The sequence below is a fragment of the Pelophylax lessonae genome, assembly GCF_965119305.1.
Source record: "Pelophylax lessonae genome assembly, chromosome: 9".
In the NCBI taxonomy this organism is placed as follows: Eukaryota; Metazoa; Chordata; class Amphibia; order Anura; family Ranidae; genus Pelophylax; species Pelophylax lessonae.
The window spans coordinates 259,636,935-259,659,607 of NC_138776.1; the positions used below are offsets into that span (position 1 = coordinate 259,636,935).

The following is a 22,673-nucleotide window of genomic DNA, read 5'->3' on the forward strand; positions in this document are numbered from 1 at the left end:
CACCGGTGAGAACTCATACTTTCATTTTTTTCCAGCTGTCACCACCCGACATGGAAGAAAAATATTCCCAGTGGCCAGTTTCACAGACTAAGGAGAACCTGTACTAAGGTCAATGATTATGATGTCCAGGGAGCCTTAATGGCACAGAAGTTCTTGGAGAAAGGGTACCCTCAAGGATTTATACAAGAAGCCTTTGATTCACATAGAACATTTACTTGCCCTAAATACCCCATTCAATCGAAGGAGAATAACAATACGGTCAGATTTAATACTACCTATAATAATTAATATAAAGAAATCTCCAGAATTATTTGTAAACATTCTAACATTCTGAAATTAGATCACAGATTTTGCCCTTCTTTACTGTCCGCAGCACAGGTCACGTTTCGAAGGGCACGAACTATGAAAAACATCCTAGCCCCCAGTAAATTAAAACTACTAACGTCAGACCTTTATCAGACATCAGGGCTTATTTTCATAATAGGACGGGGGTGTTTCAATGTAGGAAAAGGGGCTGTCTCACATCACAGCTTCCCCCGTCACTTTTTACAGGTGCACAAAAAAAGATCTTAGCAGCCTAGAAGTTATGGCTATTGAGGCCATTCCCAGGAGTACTTTGACTGCCAATGAGAGGTTCTCAATCTTGTGCAAGAGGGAGACCTTTGGGATTTTTAAATTTGGATCCTTGTACCCGGGTGGCCTTAATGAGGAACTCGAGGTACACACCATTATGTAATATTCCGCATAGTTCAGTACCCACTGGGCTCATATCTATGTGGTATGTACTGGCGGCGCCTTGTTCAGTCACTGGTTTTCACCACACTGGAACCACCTGGTATAGTATTTTACTGACGGGTGTCCATTATCTTGTTTGAACAATGAACTGTTACCCTGGATATCGCTTTTGGCAATAACTGTTCACCACCAAGTTTACACAAACCCGTGTAGCGTTGTCTCTCCTGGTTGTCTACACATTGAGGGAGTGCAATTTGTCATCCTCTCCCTGAGCACTAGATGACCTTGGCCTGGCACTGTCCAGATTGCACACAGGACACTCAACAAATCTCCTCCCACACAGCACATAGCTGAGATCAGATTTCCTTATAAACACAGCCTCGATCTGCACAGTGTGTAGCTGGTTGCTGTGTTGCAGTTCTGACTTGTGAAATTCATGATCAGAATGGCAGCTGCAGTAGCCAGCTACACACTGTGCAGATGGAGGCTGTGTCTGTAAGGGAATCCAATCTCAGCTATGTGCTGTGTGGGGAGGAGGAGATCTACCCAGTACCCAATCTGTGTGCAGTGCAGGAATGGAAGGAAGCGAGCCAGCAGTGACCCTGTCATCTTCTCTGCTGGCCACTGTCTTCTGCCCTGCTGACCCCTTTACAACGATCTACCGACCCCCCTCCGCTACCTCGGAAATAACCTATGCCCTGGCAAAGAAAACATCAAGAGGGATGCCCAGGAGGCGACTTTGTCGTGTGTTCTCAGATTTCCAGTAATTCCCATGAAGCCCCTACAATGAAATTATTGGTAGATGGTAAAAGTGTACAATTTCTCATGAATATGGGAGCAGCGGCCTCCTCGTTATCCCTAGGTTCACATCTATGTAGTTGTGGTTGATGCAGCCTTCAGGCGTGTTTTACATTGCATTTTGTGGTTTTGGACATGTGTTTTTTTTTTTTTATGTACGCCCACATGTTGAGGGCATATGACCTGGTATGGTTCAGGAAGGGGGCGCTCCCTCATCCCCTCCCTTTCCTGGCCAGCTGGGCTCGGATAAGGGGCTGGTATGGATTGGGGAATGACCCCACGCTATTTTTTCCCGATCTTTTTATTGCCAGCAATTCTTGTTTTTACATTCAGCTGGGAACCCCACTGACAGCTAATGACTTATCAGTTGTTGAGGACGTGGCGGCCGACTTCCCGGGCCGTTCCTTAACTACCAGCTATTCACATTTTGTTATAGAACAAAAAATAAATGCATGTAACCTTAGGTTCACACCTATACGCTTTTTGGTGTGTTTTGCATTTTGCACAAATGCACTACAGTCCAATGAACATGGTTTCCTATGGATGCAGTTCACATCTGTGCGTTTTGCAGGACTGTGTGTTTTTTTGGAAAGGGTCAAAGACTTTTTAATCCCACAGCAGATTGCATTTTGCATCTAACAAGACTTCAATGGAGCTGTACCAAAAAAAAGCAAGTGTGTTTTTTTTATTGCCTTTTTTGATGTATTTTGCGTTTTTTTTCCTAACATATTTTTAACTCACTGTGTATAGCTGGTTGCTAAGAAGGCGGCCAAGAGGCCGGCCGCCGCCACACCCTTATCAACCACTGACAGCTGAATGTAAAAAAAAAAATTGCCGGCAAAATAAATCTGGAAAAAAACGGCACGTGGTCCCCCCCAAAATCCATACCAGATCCTTTTTCAAGCATGGAGCCCGGCAGGTCAGAAAAGGGAGGGGACAAGTGAGCTCCCCCCTCCTGAACCATACCAGGCTGCATGTCCTCAACCAGGACCGCTGATAAGGCAGTACAGTCAGTCCTGTTGTACTGGGCCTTGGCCCTATCAGCTCAAACAGGGGGGCCCGGGCACATTTACAACTAATTTCTGCAAAATAAAAAAACAGGGCTTTCTAAAGCTCTGTAGGAGCAGCAATGTCAATTTGATCAGATGTTTTGGAGGCTAGAGGAGAGATCTGGGGTCTAATAGACCCCATATCTCTCCATAAAGAGTACCTGTCATGGCTCATGCTATTACATGTTCAAAGCCGGGACAGGGGAGGTGCCAGGGGTGGGGTCAAGGGCAGGTCAAAGGGGGCCCCGAAAGTTAGATTGTATGGGGCCCCATGATTTATAACAGTGGCCCTTCCTCCAACATGGATGGCTTTTGGGGCAAGCCCCCCCCATCTAAAAGCACCTTGTTTCCATGTTGATGGGGACAAGGGCCTCTTCCTCACAACCCTGGGCGGTGGTTGTGGGGGTCTGTTAGTAAGGGGGCCCCAGATCACCCCCCCCCCCCAGCCCACTCCTTTACAACCAGCTATTCAGTGTTTGTTATTGAAAAGAAAAAACAAAAAACACTTGTATTTTTGGGGTGGGTCTTTTAAAGTCTTTTACACACAAAAAGCGATCTGCTGTGGGAAAAAAAATCCCTGACCCTTTCCAAAAATGCACTGGCTGAAAATCATATAAATGTGAATGTGTACCATAGGAAACAATGTTAAATGGACTGTAGTGCATTTCTGCAAATTGCAAAACGCACTAAAAAACACATAGGTGTAAACCTAGAGGGAGAATATACCAGAACTCTGACAGAATGTGAGCCTTCTGTGGGTATAAATGGAGTCTTGACAAAGACCCGGGAAACCCCTTGCTTACTTGTGAGCAGTTTAGATGATAGATGCACGGTGTATCACCCTTGTAGAGTAATTCCCGGGTGCTCTGTGAATTTACATGGAAGAGATTAAATGGCCAAAGTACAAGTAGTTTTCGCAATTGGAGATGGGGGCAGGGTGGACCTAACTTTGCCTTTCTGCATGTTTACAGAAAACCAATGATGAGTCAGCAGAAGAAACACAGGTAGTATGGGCGGAGGATAGGCTAGATATAAGATAGCAATATCACATATTGTGCGCGGATCACTCTGACGGGAACTGACGAAAGAGAAGCATAGAACGTTGTATAACGTACAATATCCAAGGTGAAAGGAGAAGGAAAGACAGAGCACACATCGCTGGAACACACAAAGAGGGTAAGAAGACTCTTTTTCTGTTTGAACCGAAAAATCCACCCCCCCCCCCCCCCGTCATGTCCGTTCTCTTCCTCCATAGTCACTGTGGTGTCTTTATCTCCAACATCCACTACTACGTACACCTAAAATACTGTTATCAGGGGATTCGTTTTTCACATGTAACCATATACGTCCAGAGCCTCTGGTTTATAGACCTGATCCATCCTAAATATAGAACCATTTATCCAACTGTCCATCCAGAGCCTCTGGTTTATAGACCAGATACATCCTAAATATAGAACCATTTATCCAACTGTCCATCCAGAGAATCTGGTTTATAGACCAGATACATCCTAAATATAGAACCATTTATCCAACTGTCCATCCAGAGCCTCTGGTTTATAGACTTCGATACATGTATAGACTTGTATTAACAGAGGCATGGACTCCAGAGAGAGAAATATAATTTTGCCCGTGTATGAATCATTAGTAAGACCTCATCTGGAATATGCAGTTCAGTTTTGGGCACCAGTTCTTTAAAAAGGATATCGGGGAACTGGAGAAAGTGCAGAGAAGGGCAACCAAACTGAGAAGAGGCATGGAGGAGCTCAGCTATGAGGAAAGATTAGAGGAACTGAATTTATTCTCTCTTGAGAAGAGGAGATAAGGGGGATATGATCACCATGTATATATACATAAGGGGGGATATGATCACCATGTATAAATACATAAGGGGTCCATATAGTGAACCTGGTGTTGAGTTGTTCACTTTAAGGTCAACACAGAGGACAAGGGGGCACTCTTTACGTCTAGAGGAAAACGTATTTCGTCTCCAAACACGGAAATAGGAATAGACTCCCTCCAGAGGTGGTTCTGGCCACCTCACTAGATTGCTTTAAAAAAAGGCCTGGGTGTACAAAATATAACTGGGTACTAATATTTATGAGTAAAGTTGATCCAGGGAATATCCAATTGCCTCTCGGGGATCAGGAATGTATTTTTTCAACCTGACTAAGTATGTAACATGTGTAGCACCCTCCTAGTCAGGTGCTAGATTGGAGATATAGTTTTGGTGTTTCTTGCTTAACAGGAAAGCAGCAGGAAAACCATAGTTGCTTCATCTGCTTATTAGGGGTGCCTGATCTTTAGTTGGGCCTGCTCTCTGTGCTCAGTGTGTATTGATCTGGTCTGAGGGAGTGTCCCCACTGCATGCAATAGGGAGGCATGTTGGACAGTGGAGGAAACCTGGCCAATGATGCACACGCTTTTGTCCCAGTGGGTTGGCACCTGGAGAGGTGCATCATGGGATTGGAAATAAAAGTGGAGAGCACATGAGGCAGGGTGTCTTTGGCGGGAAGCAGAGTCCCAGGAGGAGGGTGACGGCTGTCTATCCTTCTGCAGTCTGAGGAAAGTGGTCACAGGCAGTCGGTCTAGTGCCAGGTGTGGAGCTGGGCCTTGAAGGTCCTGGAGAAGCTAACAGTGGAGCTGCAGGCAGAGCTACCTGGGAAAAACAGTGTCCGTGAGTACCAGGGGGCTTGTCAAGGGGTCTACCAAGGAAGGGGACCACTCCAGTGAGGTCAGTGGACAGAAGGTCAGCTCACACAGTCAGTGAGTAAAGGGGGCGCCAAGTAGAACTCTGAAGAGTATTCTACCAAGTAGTTTGCCTTTTAAATACTTCACTTCAGTGGCAGGGTGAAGCAGCGGCCTTGCCACATTCAACATAGCTAGAAGTCCTCAAGTTTGTGCATAGTTTAACAAGTTGGAGTATCCCACTAATCCCTTCTCCCATCCCACCATAAAATAAAAACCAGGGCTGGCCCTACCATGGGTCCCGATGGGTCCATTGGACCCAGGCAGCACTTGGAGAGGGGCAGCAAATTGACTACCAAGATTTTTTTTCAGCAGTTTTGTGTGTCATCAGTTTGCGGCGTATTAGGGGGGCCATTTCCCTATACCATACTGCCTCTTGTAGTGCAAACTGGTGAGTATGATGAGTATGATGAGCGTCTCCTCTGGGGAACGTCCCTCACGTGATCCTGGTGTGCGCAATGACGTCAGACATCAGCGAACTCCATCTCACGCAGAGCAGGCTGGATCTTCTAGGGCGGTGGGCCGCAGACACAGGAGTAACAGGAGGTCTGAGGACAGACAGTGGGTGTTTGATGGACCGGTCCAATGATGAGTTATGGAAGAAGATAACAGGATATATAATATTTTCTAAATTGTATATTTATATAAAATAATGGATGTTGGGGCCTTTTGTTGGGTTTTACTTTTTTTTCTTGGGGGGGAGGGGCAGCATTTAATTCTTGGTCCCAGGCAGCACAATGTCTTGGGCCAGTGTAATGGGATCGTGCGTTGGGACCCCAGTTTGTCAGGCAGCCATTTCGTTTAAAGCTGTCGCAAGCACCCATTTTGTGTTTCAGAGCTCAGCTGACAGTTTTAAAAACCAAAAAGGTCATTCTTTTACCAGCCCTCACCCCAGCTCCTTTTGGCAGTGTTAATTACCCCCTGGGTCACTGAACACTAGTATGCACGGCTTCAAACCACTCTTATCTAAGCAGCAGACCGACCTCCTAGCCACTCTGTCTCTCCCTGCTCAGAGCTATGTCGTAATCTGAGCAAAGCCAGATGGCTAATAGGTCGTATAACAAAGCAGTCAAAAGCTCTGTTATTTGGGACACAGTCACACACAAAATCCTAACTTTACACACACACAAAATATGTCTCTAGAAAATATATATTTAAATGCCAGATAAAATACAGATCGAATTAAGAGCAAACATGATAACCTTTGTTGCTAGGGAAGACAAGCTAGCGATCAGATGCCTTACAGGTCAGAGGTTATTCCGAGATAACCCCTGTTTAGTGTCTGTTAATAATAGATTCAATACCGTACCATAAAATATCAGTTTCAAGAATGAAACCATTACATATTTCAAGATATGAGTTCTGATAATAATCTGTCTAAGCGGGAGGTGTCTTAGCAGTTTATGAGCCTTCGGGGGCCGCCCACGGCCCCAGTGTCTATTGGTCAAGTACGTCTGGTGACACCCCCTGTGGGTCAGAGAAAAAGACAGGAGCTGATGGAGCTCTCAGTCTCATGTAACATCAAGGAAAGGAACATCTATCCATTGGGGACCGATCACACAGGTTCAGCTTCTGGAACTCTGATAATCCAAGGACTTTTTGAATGCAAGTATTTCATTCCTAATTCGTATCTATTCTTCTAAATTGCTGAATGGTGTCTCTATTTCTTTGTAACCCATTTTTCTGTAAATATTTTTATTTGCACCAATCTTAACCTTTCTTATAATTAAACCTTATTTTGAAAAATGTTAATTTTGTCTCTAAGCTCTTAAACGCAAGCTAACCAGAACCTGCCTCCTAAAAGAGCGCTACTGTTTAGGATAAATCCTCCAGACATTCCTGTCTGCAGTGACAGCGCGTGTTACGGATGATTATTCTAAAGTCATAATTGGTATTTCTAAAATTACGAGCGTCCGCTGGGCTCAAACGTAGCGGTGGTGGCAGAGAAAGGGTTAATCGTTTAATTAACCCGGTGACAATCGCTCTCAGTCTGCTGGCATCTAGATTGTGGAAAATCTTTGTGCCGGGTGCAGGAAAATCTTTGTGCCGGGTGCAGCTGAGAGTGGCATTGTTACACAAGTGACGGCAGGGTGTGGGATTGCCTGGTCTTTGGTCACAAGTTGGATGAGAAGGCCAGGGGTCTGATACCCGCCACCGCCAGCCCTGATAAAAACAACAAAAACCCAAATCCCCTGAACTGTTTACTGACAGAGCCAAGAACCTAAAGTCTTAAGAATGCATAAGTTGTTGCTATGGGTAATCCAGTGGAATCCGCTTTAAGCAGCTCCCAAGGGAGTAGTGCTACACATGCTAGACAGGAAGTGAAAGAAAGAAGTCCTAACTCTTCCCCAGTCATTGCAAGCCTAAAGAGAAATATTTTGGTGTGAGTTGTTATTTAAAGGGAATTTATGATGTCAGAACTCTGTGCAGACATTATTCATCCCAGTACAGTCCAGATAATTCTCAGTTTATCATCTGTCTGTCTACAGAGAGGAGAGTCCTGTATAGATCACATGATCACATCAATGATGATGGAGACGGGCCAAAATCAAATGACTGAAAGGATATTAAACCTCACCCTGGAGATCATCTACCTGCTGACCGGAGAGGTGAGGAGGATTCTGGGAGGTCACATGACATCACTCTTATCTCTATTAACAAAACACAGACCTGACTGGAGAGGTGAGGAGGATTCTGGGAAGTCTGCAGTGATATTTGTTATTTTCTCTCTTTACACAGGATTATAAAGTAGTGAGAAAAATATCTGGTGAACCATTAACACCCAGCAGCCGGGTTCACAAGACATCACCCATCACAGTGCCTTCACCTCACTGCCTGACAACAGAGGTAACCAGTGCCAAGAAGGTTCTAGAAGTCACCAACAAGATCACTGATCTGCTGACAGGAGAGGTGAGTCGTGTCGGGAATTCTGGGACATTATCCAGTAACAGACAAGGGATGTGTCTGGATGGTGACTGTATCATTGTGTGTGTCAGGTTCCTATAAGGTGTCAGGATGTCACTGTCTATTTCTCCATGGAGGAGTGGGAGTATTTAGAAGGACACAAGGACCTCTACAAGGACGTCATGATGGAGAATCAGCAGCTTCTCAATTATGTAAATATGAAAAAAAAAAATGTCCTTAATGGGATATTAACACTCACGTTGGAGATCGTCTGTCTACTGACTGGAGAGGTGAGGAGGATTCTGGGAGTGTTTAATCATTCTTGTTAGGTGAGGAGGATTCTGATATTCTATTATTGGTGTATATTACAGGACTGTACTATAGTTATGAAGTCATCCATTGAGAATAATATAAGAAGAAGAAGTTCCCGATTGTCCACAAGACAAAGAGAAAGGCAAGGCCCCATCTCCATGCATTCACCACCCCTCCTAACCCTACAGAAAAATAATAATAAGAAGATTCTAGAAGTCACAAATAAGATCATTGATCTGCTGACAGGAGAGGTGAGTCGTGTCGGGAATTCTGGGACATTATCCAGTAACAGACAAGGGATGTGTCTGGATGGTGACTGTATCATTGTGTGTGTCAGGTTCCTATAAGGTGTCAGGATGTCACTGTCTATTTCTCCATGGAGGAGTGGGAGTATATAGAAGGACACAAGGATCTCTACAAGGACGTCATGATGGAGAATCAGCCGCCCCTCACATCACCGGGTAAGAGGAGACTTTATTGTAAAGGAGAGAGCAGTACGGAGGGTCCACCTAGATCCCCCCTAAATCTGATAAACACATAGAAACAATGTATTCAGTCAGTGTGTGTGTGTTTCCTACAGATGGATCCAGTAATGGGAACCCACCAGAGAGATGTCCCCGTCCTCTGTATTCCCGGGATTCCACACAGAAAGGCCACACTATTTGTATGTACAGTATCTCACAAAATTGAGTACACCCCTCACATCTGTTCATGTGACAACACTGAAGAAATGACACAATGTAAAGTAGTGAGTGTACAGCTTGTATAACAGTGTACATTTGCTGTCCTCTCAAAATAACTCAACAAACAGCCATTAATGTCTAAACCGCTGGCAAAAAAAAGTGAGTAAACCCCTAAGTGAAAATATACAAATTTGGCCCAAAGTGTCAATATTTTGTGTGGCCACCAATATTTTCCAGCACTGCCTTAACCCTCTTGGGCATGGAGTTCACCAGAGCTTCACAGGTTGCCACTGGAGTCCTCTTCCACTCCTCCATGACGACATCACCAAGCTGGTGGATGTTAGACACCTTAAGCTCCTCCACCTTCCGTTTGAGGATGCCCCACAGATACTCAATAGGGTTTAGGTCTGGAGACATGCTTGGCCAGTCCATCCCCTTTACCCTCAGCTTCTTTAGCAAGGCAGTGGTCATCTTGGAGGTGTATTTGGGGTTGGTATCATGTTGGAATACTGCCCTGTGACCCAGTCTCTGAATGGAGGGGATCATGCTCTACTTCAGTATGTCACAGTACATGGTGACATTCATGGTTGCCTCAATGAACTGTAGCTCCCCAATGCCGGCAGCACTCATGCAACCCCAGACCATGACACTCCCGCCACCATGCTTGACTGTAGACAAGACACACCTGTCTTTGTACTCCTCACCTGGTTGGCGTCACACACGCTTGACACTATCTGAACCAAATAAGCTTATCTTGGTCTCATGTGACCAAAGGACATGGTTCCAGTAATCCATGTCCTTAGTCTGCTCTTGTCTTCAGCAAACCTTTTGCGGGCTTTCTTGTGCATCATCTTCTTTCTGAGATGACAGCCATGCAGACCAATTTGATGCAGTGTGCAGCGTATGGTCTGAGCACTGGCAGGCTGACCCGCCACTCCTTCAACCTCTGTAGCAATGCTGGCATCACCCATACGTCTATTTCCCGAAGACAACTTCTGGATATGACGTTGAACACGTACACTCAACTTCTTTGGTCGACCATGGCGAGGCCTGTTCTGAGTGGAACCTGTCCTGTTAAACCGCTGGCCACCGTGCTGCAGCTCAGTTTCAGGGACTTGCCAATCTTCTTATAGCCTAGGCCATCTTTATGTAGAGGTACAATTCTTTTTTTAAGATCCTCAGAGAGTTCTTTGCCATGGGGTGCCATGTTGAACTTCCAGTGACCAGTATGAGAGAGTGAGAGCGATAACACCAAATATAACACACCTGCTCCCTATTCACACCTGAGACCTTGTAACACTAACGAGTCACATGACACCGGGGAGGGAAAATGGCTAATTGGGCCCATTTTCACTTAGGAGTGTACTCACTTTTGTTGCCAGCGGTTTAGACATTAATGGTTATGTATTGAGTTATTTTGAGGGGACAGACATTTTACACTGTTATACAAGCTGTACACTCACTACTTTACATTGTAGCAAAGTGTAATTTCTTCAGTGTTGTCACATGAAAAGATAGAATAAAATATTTACAAAAATGTGAGGGGTGTACTCACTTTTGTTAGATACTGTATATTGGGTATAGTCATCTAGAACAGGGTTTCTCAACTCCGGTCCTCAGGGCACACTAACAGGCCAGATTTTAAGTATTACCTTGGGGAGATGCAGACTAGAATACTTCAATCACTGAGCAGCAAATGATATCACCTGTGATGGATTTCAGTTTTCTTACAAACCTGGCCTGTTAGTGTGCCCTGAGGACCGGAGTTGAGAAACACTGATCTAGAACCAGACTATCCCTCATCCACACAGGTCTTAAAACAAGGCTCCCCTTCCATATACAGAGGTTTTTTTTTTTTTTTTAATTTAGTTACACACAAAGTTTGCTGCTCATGTATAAAATAGAACACATCACATCCTTCTGTAAAGGAAATACTGAGAAATCTTAACTGTCAACAGCAAGAACATCATCGATGTACCCATCCCACCACCCAATGTATTATGTGTATTGTGTCTAACAAATGAGGTGGAGATACTGTAAAAAAGTTCCATCTCTATTCCTCAGTATAATGTCATATTCCCAAAAAATAAGGAGGAGATACTGTACTCTATATTAAAAGGTCCATCGCCATTCCTCAATAGAACATCATGATCCCAACAAATTAGAAGGAGATACTGTGCACCATATGAAAGGTCCATCTGCATTCTTCGATATAACATCATGTTTCTAATAAATGAGGAGGAGGTACTGTACACCATATGAAAGATCCATTACCCTTCCTCAATATAATATAAAGTTCCCAATAAATGAGGTGGGGATTCTGTGTACCATATAAAAGGTCCATCTCCATTTCTCAGTATAACACTTATGTTCCCAACAAATGAGGAGGAGATACTGTACTCCATATTAAAAGGTCCATCTCCATTCCTCAATATAACGTCATGTTCCCAACAAATTGAAAAACAAGAACCCCTAAGGAGTGGGACTTTGAACGGCAAGAACCAGGACTTGAGTATGAAGTATATAAGTTTATTACAAAATTCACATAGAATATAAAAAGCAAATTGACAAGGACATGAAAAAACATGTATCATAAAAACATGGTCATAAATACGTCTTGGGACAGAGAGAGTCTGAGATGTCTGGACCGGACTAGACGCGTTTCGGTCTGATTGCCTTTCTCGATAGTCCAGGAAACACCAGAGCTCAGACTGGAAGCATGAAAGGTAATAGTCAGTATAGTAGACATGGTAAACATGATATTTGATTTTCAATATATTTTACAATAGAATAGTTAGTACATAATTATATATAGCAGATTTACACAGTGTCTGTTGTATTTAGATGTAGAGAAGAGCAAAAATACCTCTATAGCTACATACCAGATATGCAGAACCTCTGTAGATTCCAGGACGGAAGACCATGTAAGTGGATCTTAGCGGGTTATGAAAAAACCTTCCGGTGTCTTTCACCGCAAGTGATAAGTGCCGAGTTGGCTGGGTCTATATAAGTAGACCTATAATGGTATATATGTAAGGGCTTCAAAAGGGAAGTTACTTGGTTATGAACCAGGTTAAAGTAGGGATAAATATTAACTTCACAAGTGACAGTAAATGGGCCCCCCGATCAAAGTTCCCACGAGGATCTCCAAATAGGGGTCCACAACACAGGTCATCTGGGGTAAATGGATAAAGAGAAAGAAAAAGGGAAAAGAAGAAATAACAAAATGTAAAAAATGTACCCATGGTGGGATATATGATGAGAAGGGTGTATATAATATGATTATAATGATGGTAATAACTACCTGTTGAGTTGGAGTTAAGTAGAGATATCTCCAAATAAGTATAGTGCTGGGCGTATCCAGCACTTTGTCCCTATAGACACAAAACATGTCAAGTGTAAAGAAGGTTAGTTTGGTTTGAAAGTTTTTTTTCAAACCAAACTAACCTTCTTTACCCTTGACATGTTTTGTGTCTATAGAGACAAAGTGCTGGATACGCCCAGCACTATACTTATTTGGAGATCCAACTCAACAGGTAGTTATTACCATCATTATAATCATATTATATACACCCTTCTCATTTCTCATCATATATCCCACCATGGGTACATTTTTTTACATTTTGTTATTTCTTCTTTTCCCTTTTTCTTTCTCTTTATCCATTTACCCCAGATGACCTGTGTTGTGGACCCCTATTTGGAGATCCTCGTGGGAACTTTGATCGGGGAGCCCATTTACTGTCACTTGTGAAGTTAATATTTATCCCTACTTTAACCTGGTTCATAACCAAGTAACTTCCCTTTTGAAGCCCTTACATATATACCATTATAGGTCTACTTATATAGACCCAGCCAACTCGGCACCTATCACTTGCGGTGAAAGACACCGGAAGGTTTTTTCATAACCCGCTAAGATCCACTTACATGGTCTTCCGTCCTGGAATCTACAGAGGTTCTGCATATCTGGTATGTAGCTATAGAGGTATTTTTGCTCTTCTCTACATCTAAATACAACAGACACTGTGTAAATCTGCTATATATTATCATGTACTAACTATTCTATTGTAAAATATATTGAAAATCAAATATCATGTTTACCATGTCTACTATACTGACTATTACCTTTCATGCTTCCAGTCTGAGCTCTGGTGTTTCCTGGACTATCGAGAAAGGCAATCAGACCGAAACGCGTCTAGTCCGGTCCAGACATCTCAGACTCTCTCTGTCCCAAGACGTATTTATGACCATGTTTTTATGATACATGTTTTTTCATGTCCTTGTCAATTTGCTTTTTATATTCTATGTGAATTTTGTAATAAACTTATATATTTCATACTCAAGTCCTGGTTCTTGCCGTTCAAAGTCCCACTCCTTAGGGGTTCTTGTTTTTCAATATATTCATTAGGGATGTTGGCAAGATCCCAGGTTAAAACAGAGACTCCGAATAAATCCTTTCCTGACAGACTCCATGGCAGCATACGTTCGGGTAGGCTCCGCCTCCTCTCCTACCTCATAGGACCCCACTCCCATAAATCTTTGCTCCCTTTCAGCATCAGTGTTCTTTTTTCGTCCTCCTCATACATATAGTTTTATGTTCCTACTTTCTTCGGTCCTATATGAAAAACGGTGGCAGATTGAGTCATGGAGTCTCCGATAAGCCCTGGCTCTTAGCGGGGTATGGAGGGGGCAATGGAAGAGACCCTTAGCAGGAGCTCTGTGGTCTGGCCGAGAGAGCCTTGCTGCTGCGGGTGGCCCTTTTTTTGCCCGAAGATTTGAGCTGGTGCTGCGTCTCCTGGACTCGATTATGCCGTCGGCAGGGTGGTAAGCCCTGATATGGGACCAAGTTTCTTATCCTTTTTTATTTATTGTGTCTGTTGTACTGCCAAAATTCATGTCTATGTTTCCTTCATGTAGTATTCAGTAGTGCCATTATTATAGGGTCTAGTTAGTCACCTGTTAACATACCGGTTTCTTCTTCTTTCGGTTCCGCTTCTCACGGCCATGGCCGCGATCATGTCCGCCGCTTCCGGGTTGTCCGGCGCCTCTGCGCATGCGCAGTGTGCTCCGGATAGGTCTTTTCGTCGCGCATGCGCAGACGCGATGTCTGACGTCGCGCGCGCATGCGCAGTACCTCGGAATCACCTCGGGGCGGCATATTTAAACTGGGTTATTGACCAGGGCTGGTGGGAAGGTCGGCAGATCGATAGCCTCCCCCAGTCTCTGGTATACTTAGCGAGGTAAGATTCTTCCTTTTCTGGGGTCTTTTTTGTATTACACTGGGACTGATAGTCTTCTGTCCTCCCTCCAGCTAGCTTCAATACAAAGTCTGCTTATACTATGGATACCTCATCGCCGCCCCCTAGTGGCCAGCCAGCTCTTTCAAGGTATGTGCTGGATCCTGTAGCTAGTCTGATCTGAGTGTCTTTTTAGTGTCTCTTATACTCTGCTATATGTGTCTGTCTCCAGCTCTTTTAGGCCTGATCAACAGCCACGTGCACGCAGCGAAGACAGACATACAAAATCGCAGCACCGGCGCTCCTCATCCAAATCTAAACGCAGCTCCCCCCATAGTAGGGGACGCGATGGCCACTCTTCCACACATTATGGCCAAGTGGAACGCCAGCAGGGGAAAAAATGCTGGGGATGTCGCACTGTGATACCGGAAGGTTCCTCCCTATGTAAAACCTGTTATGCCCAAGCTACGGGCGAAAGAGAAAAATCAGACCAACATATTGAGGAGGTGGTGCGTAGGGTTCTCAAGGACTCTCTCGCTGATTTTCACAAGACAAATGCTCCTGCAGGGCCGTCCCACTCCCCTGATAGAGATCTTTTGCTTCAGGATCCGTTTGAATCTTCCCAGCCCAGCCATCCTTCTATTCTCCCGTCAGATTCCGAATCCGATTCAGATGACTCCGGTTCTGGATTTGAGTTCAGCCTCGTTTCCCCGTTAGTGAAGGCGGTTAGAGAGGCCCTTGACTGGGAAGATCCTGCTGTTTCTTCGCCTAAGCAGAAGAAATATTTCAAGCAGCTGTGTAAGGAGAGGTTAAACTTTCCATTTTTAGGAGAGCTGGGAGACATAATCTCTGAGGAGTGGAACAAGGTGGAGAGGAAAAATTCCATGACCACAAAAATGACAAAGATGTATCCTTTTAAACAGGAAGAGGTGAAGTATCTGGAGTCTTCCCCCAGTGTGGATGCCGCAGTGATGCGTCTTGCGAAGCATGTCACCCTTCCAATGGAAGATACAGCATCTTTTAGGGATCCTTTGGATAGAAGGATTGATGCTGACCTTAAACGGGCATATCTTTCAGCCGGTATGGCCTGTAAGCCAGCTTTGGCCTCGGCTACAATTTCCAAAGCAATGGAAGTTTGGATCAACGCCCTTGAAGATACTCTTGGAGGAGTTTCGGAAGAAGCTCTTCGGAGCTCCCCGATTCAGGAGCTGAAGATGGCTGCGGGCTTCTTGGGGGAGACGTCTCTGGACACCATTCGCCTCTTGGCCCGAGTTATGCTGTCCTCTGTTACGGCAAAACGTGCCCTTTGGCTTCGTCCTTGGGTAGCCGATGCTGCCTCCAAACAGGCTTGGTGCCGAATTCCCTTTGAGGGTTCTTCCCTCTTTGGGAATAAGTTGGATGCAGCCATAACTCGGGCCACGGGTGGAAAATCTGGGTTCCTCCCTCAGGATAAACGCCCAGGCGCTCAGAAGCGTTCCTTTCCAAGAAGACAGAATACTAATCGTTCGAGGGAAGCGCGCAGCTACAGACCAGGAAAATCTTATGGTAGAAGCTGGAAGTCTAGACAAACCTCCTTTCAGAAAAATTCCAAAGGCTCTTCGTCCGGTGACCGGGAGGCCACTAAATCCTTTTGAGGTTGGGCCCGTCCAGTCTGTTCCGGTAGGGGCCAGGTTGCTCCAATTTCGGGACGTCTGGGCGGCCTCGATCCAGGATCCCTGGGTTTTAAATATTGTGTCCCAAGGGCACTCTTGGACGTTCGACAACGTCCCCAAACCCAGGTTCGTTGCAACTTCCCTCCCTCCTACAGCAGAAAAGAAGAAGGTTCTTCTCAGTTATGTGGATACCCTACTGGATCAGCGAGCTGTCGTACCAGTTCCCGAAGCGGAAAGAGGTCAGGGAGTCTATTCACCTCTCTTCCTCGTCCAGAAAAAGAATAGCACATGGCGCCCGGTAATAGATCTTACATATCTCAACAGATCTATCCATCGAGAGAGATTCAAAATGGAATCTCTGGTCACAATACAACACTCGGTCCTTCCAGGGGATTGGTTGGCATCAATAGACCTAAAGGATGCGTATTTCCACGTTCCTGTGGCAAGAGAATACCATCAGTTCCTCAGGTTTGCTGTCAATCATGTCCAGATGCAATTTACATGTCTTCCCTTCGGGCTCTCGACTTCGCCTCGCACCTTCTCCAAGACGCTATTGGCAATTGTGGCCCTCATCAGAACCAGAGGTATCAGGTTACATCACTACCTGGACGATCTTCTTCTTCTGTCCCAGGAGAGGTCCCAGCTACTGATACATCTGGAGCAGGTGATCCTCACTCTTCGAGAGTTCGGTTGGATTCTCAATTTGGAGAAGAGCCATCTGGTACCCACGCAGTCCCTGGTATTTCTCGGGGCACTGTTCAACACGTTGAATTGCACCATATCTCTACCAGAGGAGAAAATCCCAGTAGTCCAGAGCAGGGTGGCTTTCGCTCTTGCTGCCTCCCATCTCACTGCCCGTCAGTGTCTAAAGGTGGTAGGGACTCTAGTAGCTACCTCGCCCATGGTGAAGTGGGCTCTGTGGAAGTTGAGACCTTTCCAGAAAGGGTTTCTACATCAATGGACGACAGAGAACTTATCTCAAGTCATTTACCTAACACCATTCATGAAGGGGTGCCTTCCATGGTGGTTACGCCGTGCGAATCTAACCAACTGCCACTCAATTGCTCCAATTTCCTGGGTGACGATAACCTCCGATGCCAGCAGTACCGGTTGGGGAGCCCATTGCCTGGCGGAAGTGGCACAGGGCAGGTGGAATTTCTCCAGTCACGGAGTGGTATCCAACATCCTAGAGTTACGAGCCGCCTTCAAAGCCCTTCAGGCTTTTCACCATCTGACTCAGGGAGCCTCAGTGTTACTCAGGATGGACAACACCACGGCAGTGGCATACGTCAAGAGGCAAGGTGGAACTCGCAGCATGTCTCTACTCCACGAAACAGAACCAATTATGTCCTGGGCCCAGCAACATCTGGCCAATCTCTCGGCGGTCTTTGTACCAGGAGTGTTGAATACGGAAGCAGACTTCCTGTCCAGATTTCAGTTGGACAACAACGAATGGTCCCTTCATCAGGAGGTGTTCAACTGGGTTCTGTCTCTGGGAATCTCACCGGAGGTGGATCTCTTTGCGAGTCCACGCAACAAGAAACTCCAGAAGTATTATACGAGGTTCAGGGATCCCCGAGCCTTCGGAGTGGATGCCCTCACGGACAGATGGAACTTCCAGTCTGCCTATGCCTTTCCTCCGGTGCCAATAGTACTCCAATTCCTGCGGAGACTGAAGATGGAGGAGGTGGAGGTCATAGCAATAATTCCCTTCTGGCCCAACAGGCCTTGGTTTCCTCTGCTGTCCCTTCTCAGCTTCAGGGATCCGATCCCTCTTCCTCTCAGGCCAGACCTTCTATCGCAGGGTCCTACTCTTCATCCATGCCCTGCGCGGCTACACCTCAAGGCCTGGTTCTTGAGAGGGGGAGGTTGGAGGCTCTCGGATGTCCAGAGGAGGTGATTCCCACTCTTATGAGTTCTAGAAGAGCCAGTACCAACAGAGTTTATGAGAGGATCTGGGCAAGGTTTATGAGTTATCAAGCTCGGAGCCTGGGTTCAGCAGGCACCCCTACTATTCAGCAAATCTTAAGTTTCCTACAGTCCGGGTTGGATCTATCCCTCTCGGTTAGTTCTCTCCGGGTACAAGTTTCTGCCATCTCTGCTTTCACCGGGATTCAGTGGGCAAGACATCAACTGATCCAACAGTTTTTTAAGGGTGCAGTCAGGCTAAGGCCGCAGAGAAAGCCAAGATTCCCGAAATGGGATCTTCCGTTGGTTTTGGACTTCTTTACTTCAAAAGATGTCGCTTCCATGTCCATCAAGGAGCTTACACTGAAGACGGTATTTCTGGTGGCTATCACCTCTGCTAAGAGGGTTTCAGAGATACACAATCTGGGCTGCAAAGAGCCTTTTCTGACCTTCTTTCAAGATAGAGTGGTCCTAATCCCTATGCTGGGGTCAAACCCTAAAGTAACATCTGTCTTCCATGAGAATTCTGAGATAGTTCTTCCCACCTTCAGAACAGATGAGCAGTCCTTAGTCCATCCTCTGGACGTGGGCGACACTCTGAGTCGATACTTAGAAGCCACATCATCCTTCCGTCAATCAGATTTCCTGTTCGTTCTTCTCCATGGAAACAAGAGAGGAAGGCGTGCTTCTTCAAGAGCAGTGGCTGCATGGATTGTTCAGGCTGTACAATGGGCATATAGAGCAAAAGGCTTGGCTCCTCCAGAGGCGATTACAGCTCATTCTACCAGAAGCATCGCTACGTCCTGGGCTGTTTCTAAACATGTCGCGCCTGACGTAATCTGCAGAGCAGCCGCCTGGTCGTCTGTGAATACCTTTCTTACACATTACTGTGTAGAACCTGCTGCTTTATCTTCAGTTAACTTTGGCGTTCAAGTTTTGTCAATTGACAGTGCCAATTAAAGTTTTTTCTTTGTTCAGCATCTTCCCACCCGGGAGTGTATAGCGAGTTATTTCCCGAACGTATGCTGCCATGGAGTCTGTCAGGAAAACGGAAAATTGATATCAAATACTTACCGTAATTTTCCTTTCCTGATGGACTCCATGGCAGCAGGAGTCCCCTCCCAATTCCTGAGTAGGCTAGTTACAGAACACTGATGCTGAAAGGGAGCAAAGATTTATGGGAGTGGGGTCCTATGAGGTAGGAGAGGAGGCGGAGCCTACCCGAACGTATGCTGCCATGGAGTCCATCAGGAAAGGAAAATTACGGTAAGTATTTGATATCAATTTTCCGTTTTCTGTTCCCAACAAATGAGGAGGAGATACTGTACACCATATGAAAGGTCCATCTCCATTCCTCAATATAACGTCATGTTCCCAACAAATGAGGAGGAGATACTGTACACCATATGAAAGGTCCATCTCCATTCCTCAATATAACGTCATGTTCCCAACAAATGAGGAGGAGATACTGTACACCATATGAAAGGTCCATCTCCATTCCTCAATATAACGTCATGTTCCCAACAGATGAGGAGGAGATACTGTATATACCATATGAAAGGTCCATCTCCATTCCTCAATATAACGTCATGTTCCCAACAAATGAGGTGGAGATACTGTACACCATATGAAAGATCCATCTCCATTCCTCAATATAACGTCATGTTCCCAACAGATGAGGAGGAGATACTGTATATACCATATGAAAGGTCCATCCCCATTCCTCAATATAACGTCATGTTCCCAACAAATGAGGTGGAGATACTGTACACCATATGAAAGGTCCATCTCCATTCCTCAATATAACGTCATGTTCCTAACAAATGAGGAGGAGATACTGTACATCATATGAAAGGTCCATCTCCGTTCCTCAATATAACATCATGTTCCCAACAAATGAGGAGGAGATACTGTACACCGTATGAAAGGTCCACCTCCATTATTCATTATGTTTATGTAAGAAATGAGGTGGAGGAAGGTCCATTTCCTTTCTCAATTTCCAACATGAAAGTACTTCAATATACAAAAAAGAAACTGTCCAGCGCTCCAAACACACAATAATTTTCTTACAGAGATGATTAAACATGCTCTCGGTGCTCACCACCCTCTATCCCCCACCCTCACATCAGGGGACTGACCGTAATTCCATGACTCCTCACTTACCAATGGGTCACTAAAAGCTTGTATCCATCAAGGGGAAGATCATCCAAGACCACCTTCCCGATGTCATCATTGTCAGCAGTGTAGCTCCTCCCCTTTCGGTCATCTTGTAAAGCTATCGGAGGTGCTCTCTGACATTGGCGATATTCTTTGTGCTGATTGGTGAAGAGCGCTGCAGAACATGAATGCATGGCAGCCATCTTTGTTGATGTGTCAGAGTCTGGGATGGATCTGAGGTGAGAAGATATCAGCAGGTATAGTATGAGATAACTGGAGAGGTAGTATAGAGGTGGTGGTGGTCCTCGATGATCTTCCCTTTGGGGGATACAAGTGCCTAATGACCCATTGGTAAGTGAGGGGTCGTAGAATTCCAATGAGTTCTCCGATGTGAAGGTGGAGGATAGCGGGTGGTGTGGAGCACTGAGAGCATTTTTATTAAACTCTGGAAGAGAATTTTGCACACGAGAATAGAAGAGACATCGCACTGTGCACTTTGTGGTTGCAGCACTGGACACTTTCGCTTGGTTTCTATCCATATTTTTCTCCTCTAATTGCCCCCAAATCCATGCCAGAGCTCCTATAAATTATTTGGTATTGGACCAACATATATGAGTCCTGAATGGAAGGTTATAACATTTCATGGTAAATTGTTTCTCCACAGGTGGACACAATGTCCGGAATACCTCTGAGGAACGTCTTATTTTATCTCCAGATTATGAAGCAGAAGATAACATTGTGCAATATTCTGCAGGACTAAATCCCGTTACTCCAAACACACATCCCGCACCTTACCAATTGGAGGGATCAATGGATACCTCTAATCCTGAGGAATCTTCTGACCAATCACACACCAAGACTATAGGACCTCACAGTACAGATACTTCCATAGATCCATCTATTCCCCAGGAATCTTCTTTAAGCCATGAAAGAGATGATACAGAAGAGAGTTCATTGTCATGTTCAGTGTGCGGGAAATTGTTTACAAAAAAATGGGCACTTCTTTCGCACAAGAAAAATCACACGGGTGAACCTCCTTATTCATGTTCAGAGTGCGGGAAATGTTTCAGTAAAAAAGGAACCCTTCTTGTACACCAGAGAATTCACACAGGTGAGCATCCTTTTTCATGTTCAGAGTGCGGGAAATGTTTCAATCAAAAAGGAAACCTTCTTGTACACCAGAGAATTCACACAGGTGAGCGTCCTCATTCATGTTCAGAGTGCGGAAAAAGTTTCACTCAGAAAGATGGCCTTGCTGCACACCAGAAAATTCACACGGGCGAACGCTCCTATTCATGTTCAGAGTGCGGGAAAACTTTCATTGGTAAAGGAGACCTTGTTAAACATCGGAGAATTCACACGGGTGAGCGTCCTTTTTCATGTTCACAGTGCGGGAAATCTTTCATTCATAAAGGAAACCTTGTTCAACACCAGAGAATTCACATGGGTGAACGTCCTTTTTCATGTTCACAGTGCGGGAAATCTTTCAGTCAAAAAGGATACCTTGTTAAACACCAGAAAATTCACACGGGTGAGCGCCCTTATTCATGTTCACAGTGCGGGAAATCTTTCATAGTTAAAGGAGAACTTGTTAAACATCAGAGAATTCACACGGGTGAGCGTCCCTATTCCTGTTCAGAGTGCGGGAAATCTTTCATTCATAAAGCATACCTTGTTCATCACCAGAGAATTCACACGGGTGAGCGTCCCCATTCCTGTTCAGAGTGCGGGAAATCTTTCATTCATAAAGAACACCTTGTTCAACACCAGAGAATTCACACGGGTGAGCGCCCTCATTCATGTTCAGAGTGCGGGAAATGTTTCAGTACAAAAGTAACCCTTCTTGAACACCAGAGAATTCACACGGGTGAGCGCCCCTATTCATGTTCAGAGTGTGGGAAATGTTTCAGTACAAAAGGACACCTTCTTGGACACCAGAAAATTCACACAGGCGAGCGCCCCTATTCATGTTCAGAGTGCGGGAAATCTTTCACACATAAAACAAACCTTGTAAAACACCAGAAAATTCACACGGGCGAACGCCCTTATTTATGTTCAGAGTGCGGGAAATCATTCATATCTAAAAGAGAAATGGTTAGACATCAGAAAATTCACACCGGTGAGCGTCCTTATTCATGTTCAGAGTGCGGGAAATCTTTTATTCTTGAAGAAAGCCTTGTTGAACACCAGAGAAATCACACGGGTGAACGCCCCTATTCATGTTCAGAGTGCGGGAAATCTTTCAGTAGGAAAGGAAGCCTTGTTAAACACCAGAGAATTCACACAGGTGAGCGCCCTCATTCATGTTCAGAGTGCGGGAAATGTTTCCTTACAAAAGTAACCCTTCTTGAACACCAGAGAATTCACACGGGCGAGCGCCCCTATTCGTGTTCAGAGTGTGGGAAATGTTTCAGTACAAAAGGACACCTTCTTGGACACCAGAAAATTCACACGGGCGAGCGCCCCTATTCATGTTCAGAGTGCGGGAAATCTTTC

The 22,673-nt window shown here is 45.1% G+C and overlaps 3 protein-coding genes across 3 annotated transcripts in view; all 3 read left to right on the forward strand.

Annotated features, from left to right (window-relative positions):
* LOC309564412 (uncharacterized protein) overlaps positions 1-22,673 on the forward strand; it is a 1,531,146-nt gene that overhangs the window by 868,067 nt on the left and 640,406 nt on the right. Inside the window, 1 exon segment of the mRNA XM_082269040.1 lies at positions 21,289-22,564. Coding sequence (XP_082125166.1) covers positions 21,289-22,564 — 1,276 coding nt within the window.
* The window catches only part of LOC309562930 (uncharacterized protein), a 123,700-nt gene that overhangs the window by 87,638 nt on the left and 13,389 nt on the right, over positions 1-22,673 (forward strand). The gene's annotated exons all lie outside the window — the stretch shown is intronic.
* LOC309563452 (gastrula zinc finger protein XlCGF66.1-like) lies at positions 7,813-9,233 on the forward strand (the record flags this gene model as incomplete). Its single annotated transcript, XM_082267845.1, has 4 exons — positions 7,813-7,936; positions 8,067-8,237; positions 8,881-9,004; positions 9,124-9,233. Exons 1-4 carry the CDS (start codon positions 7,841-7,843, stop codon positions 9,231-9,233), a joined length of 501 nt encoding a protein of 166 aa, XP_082123971.1. The 5' UTR covers positions 7,813-7,840.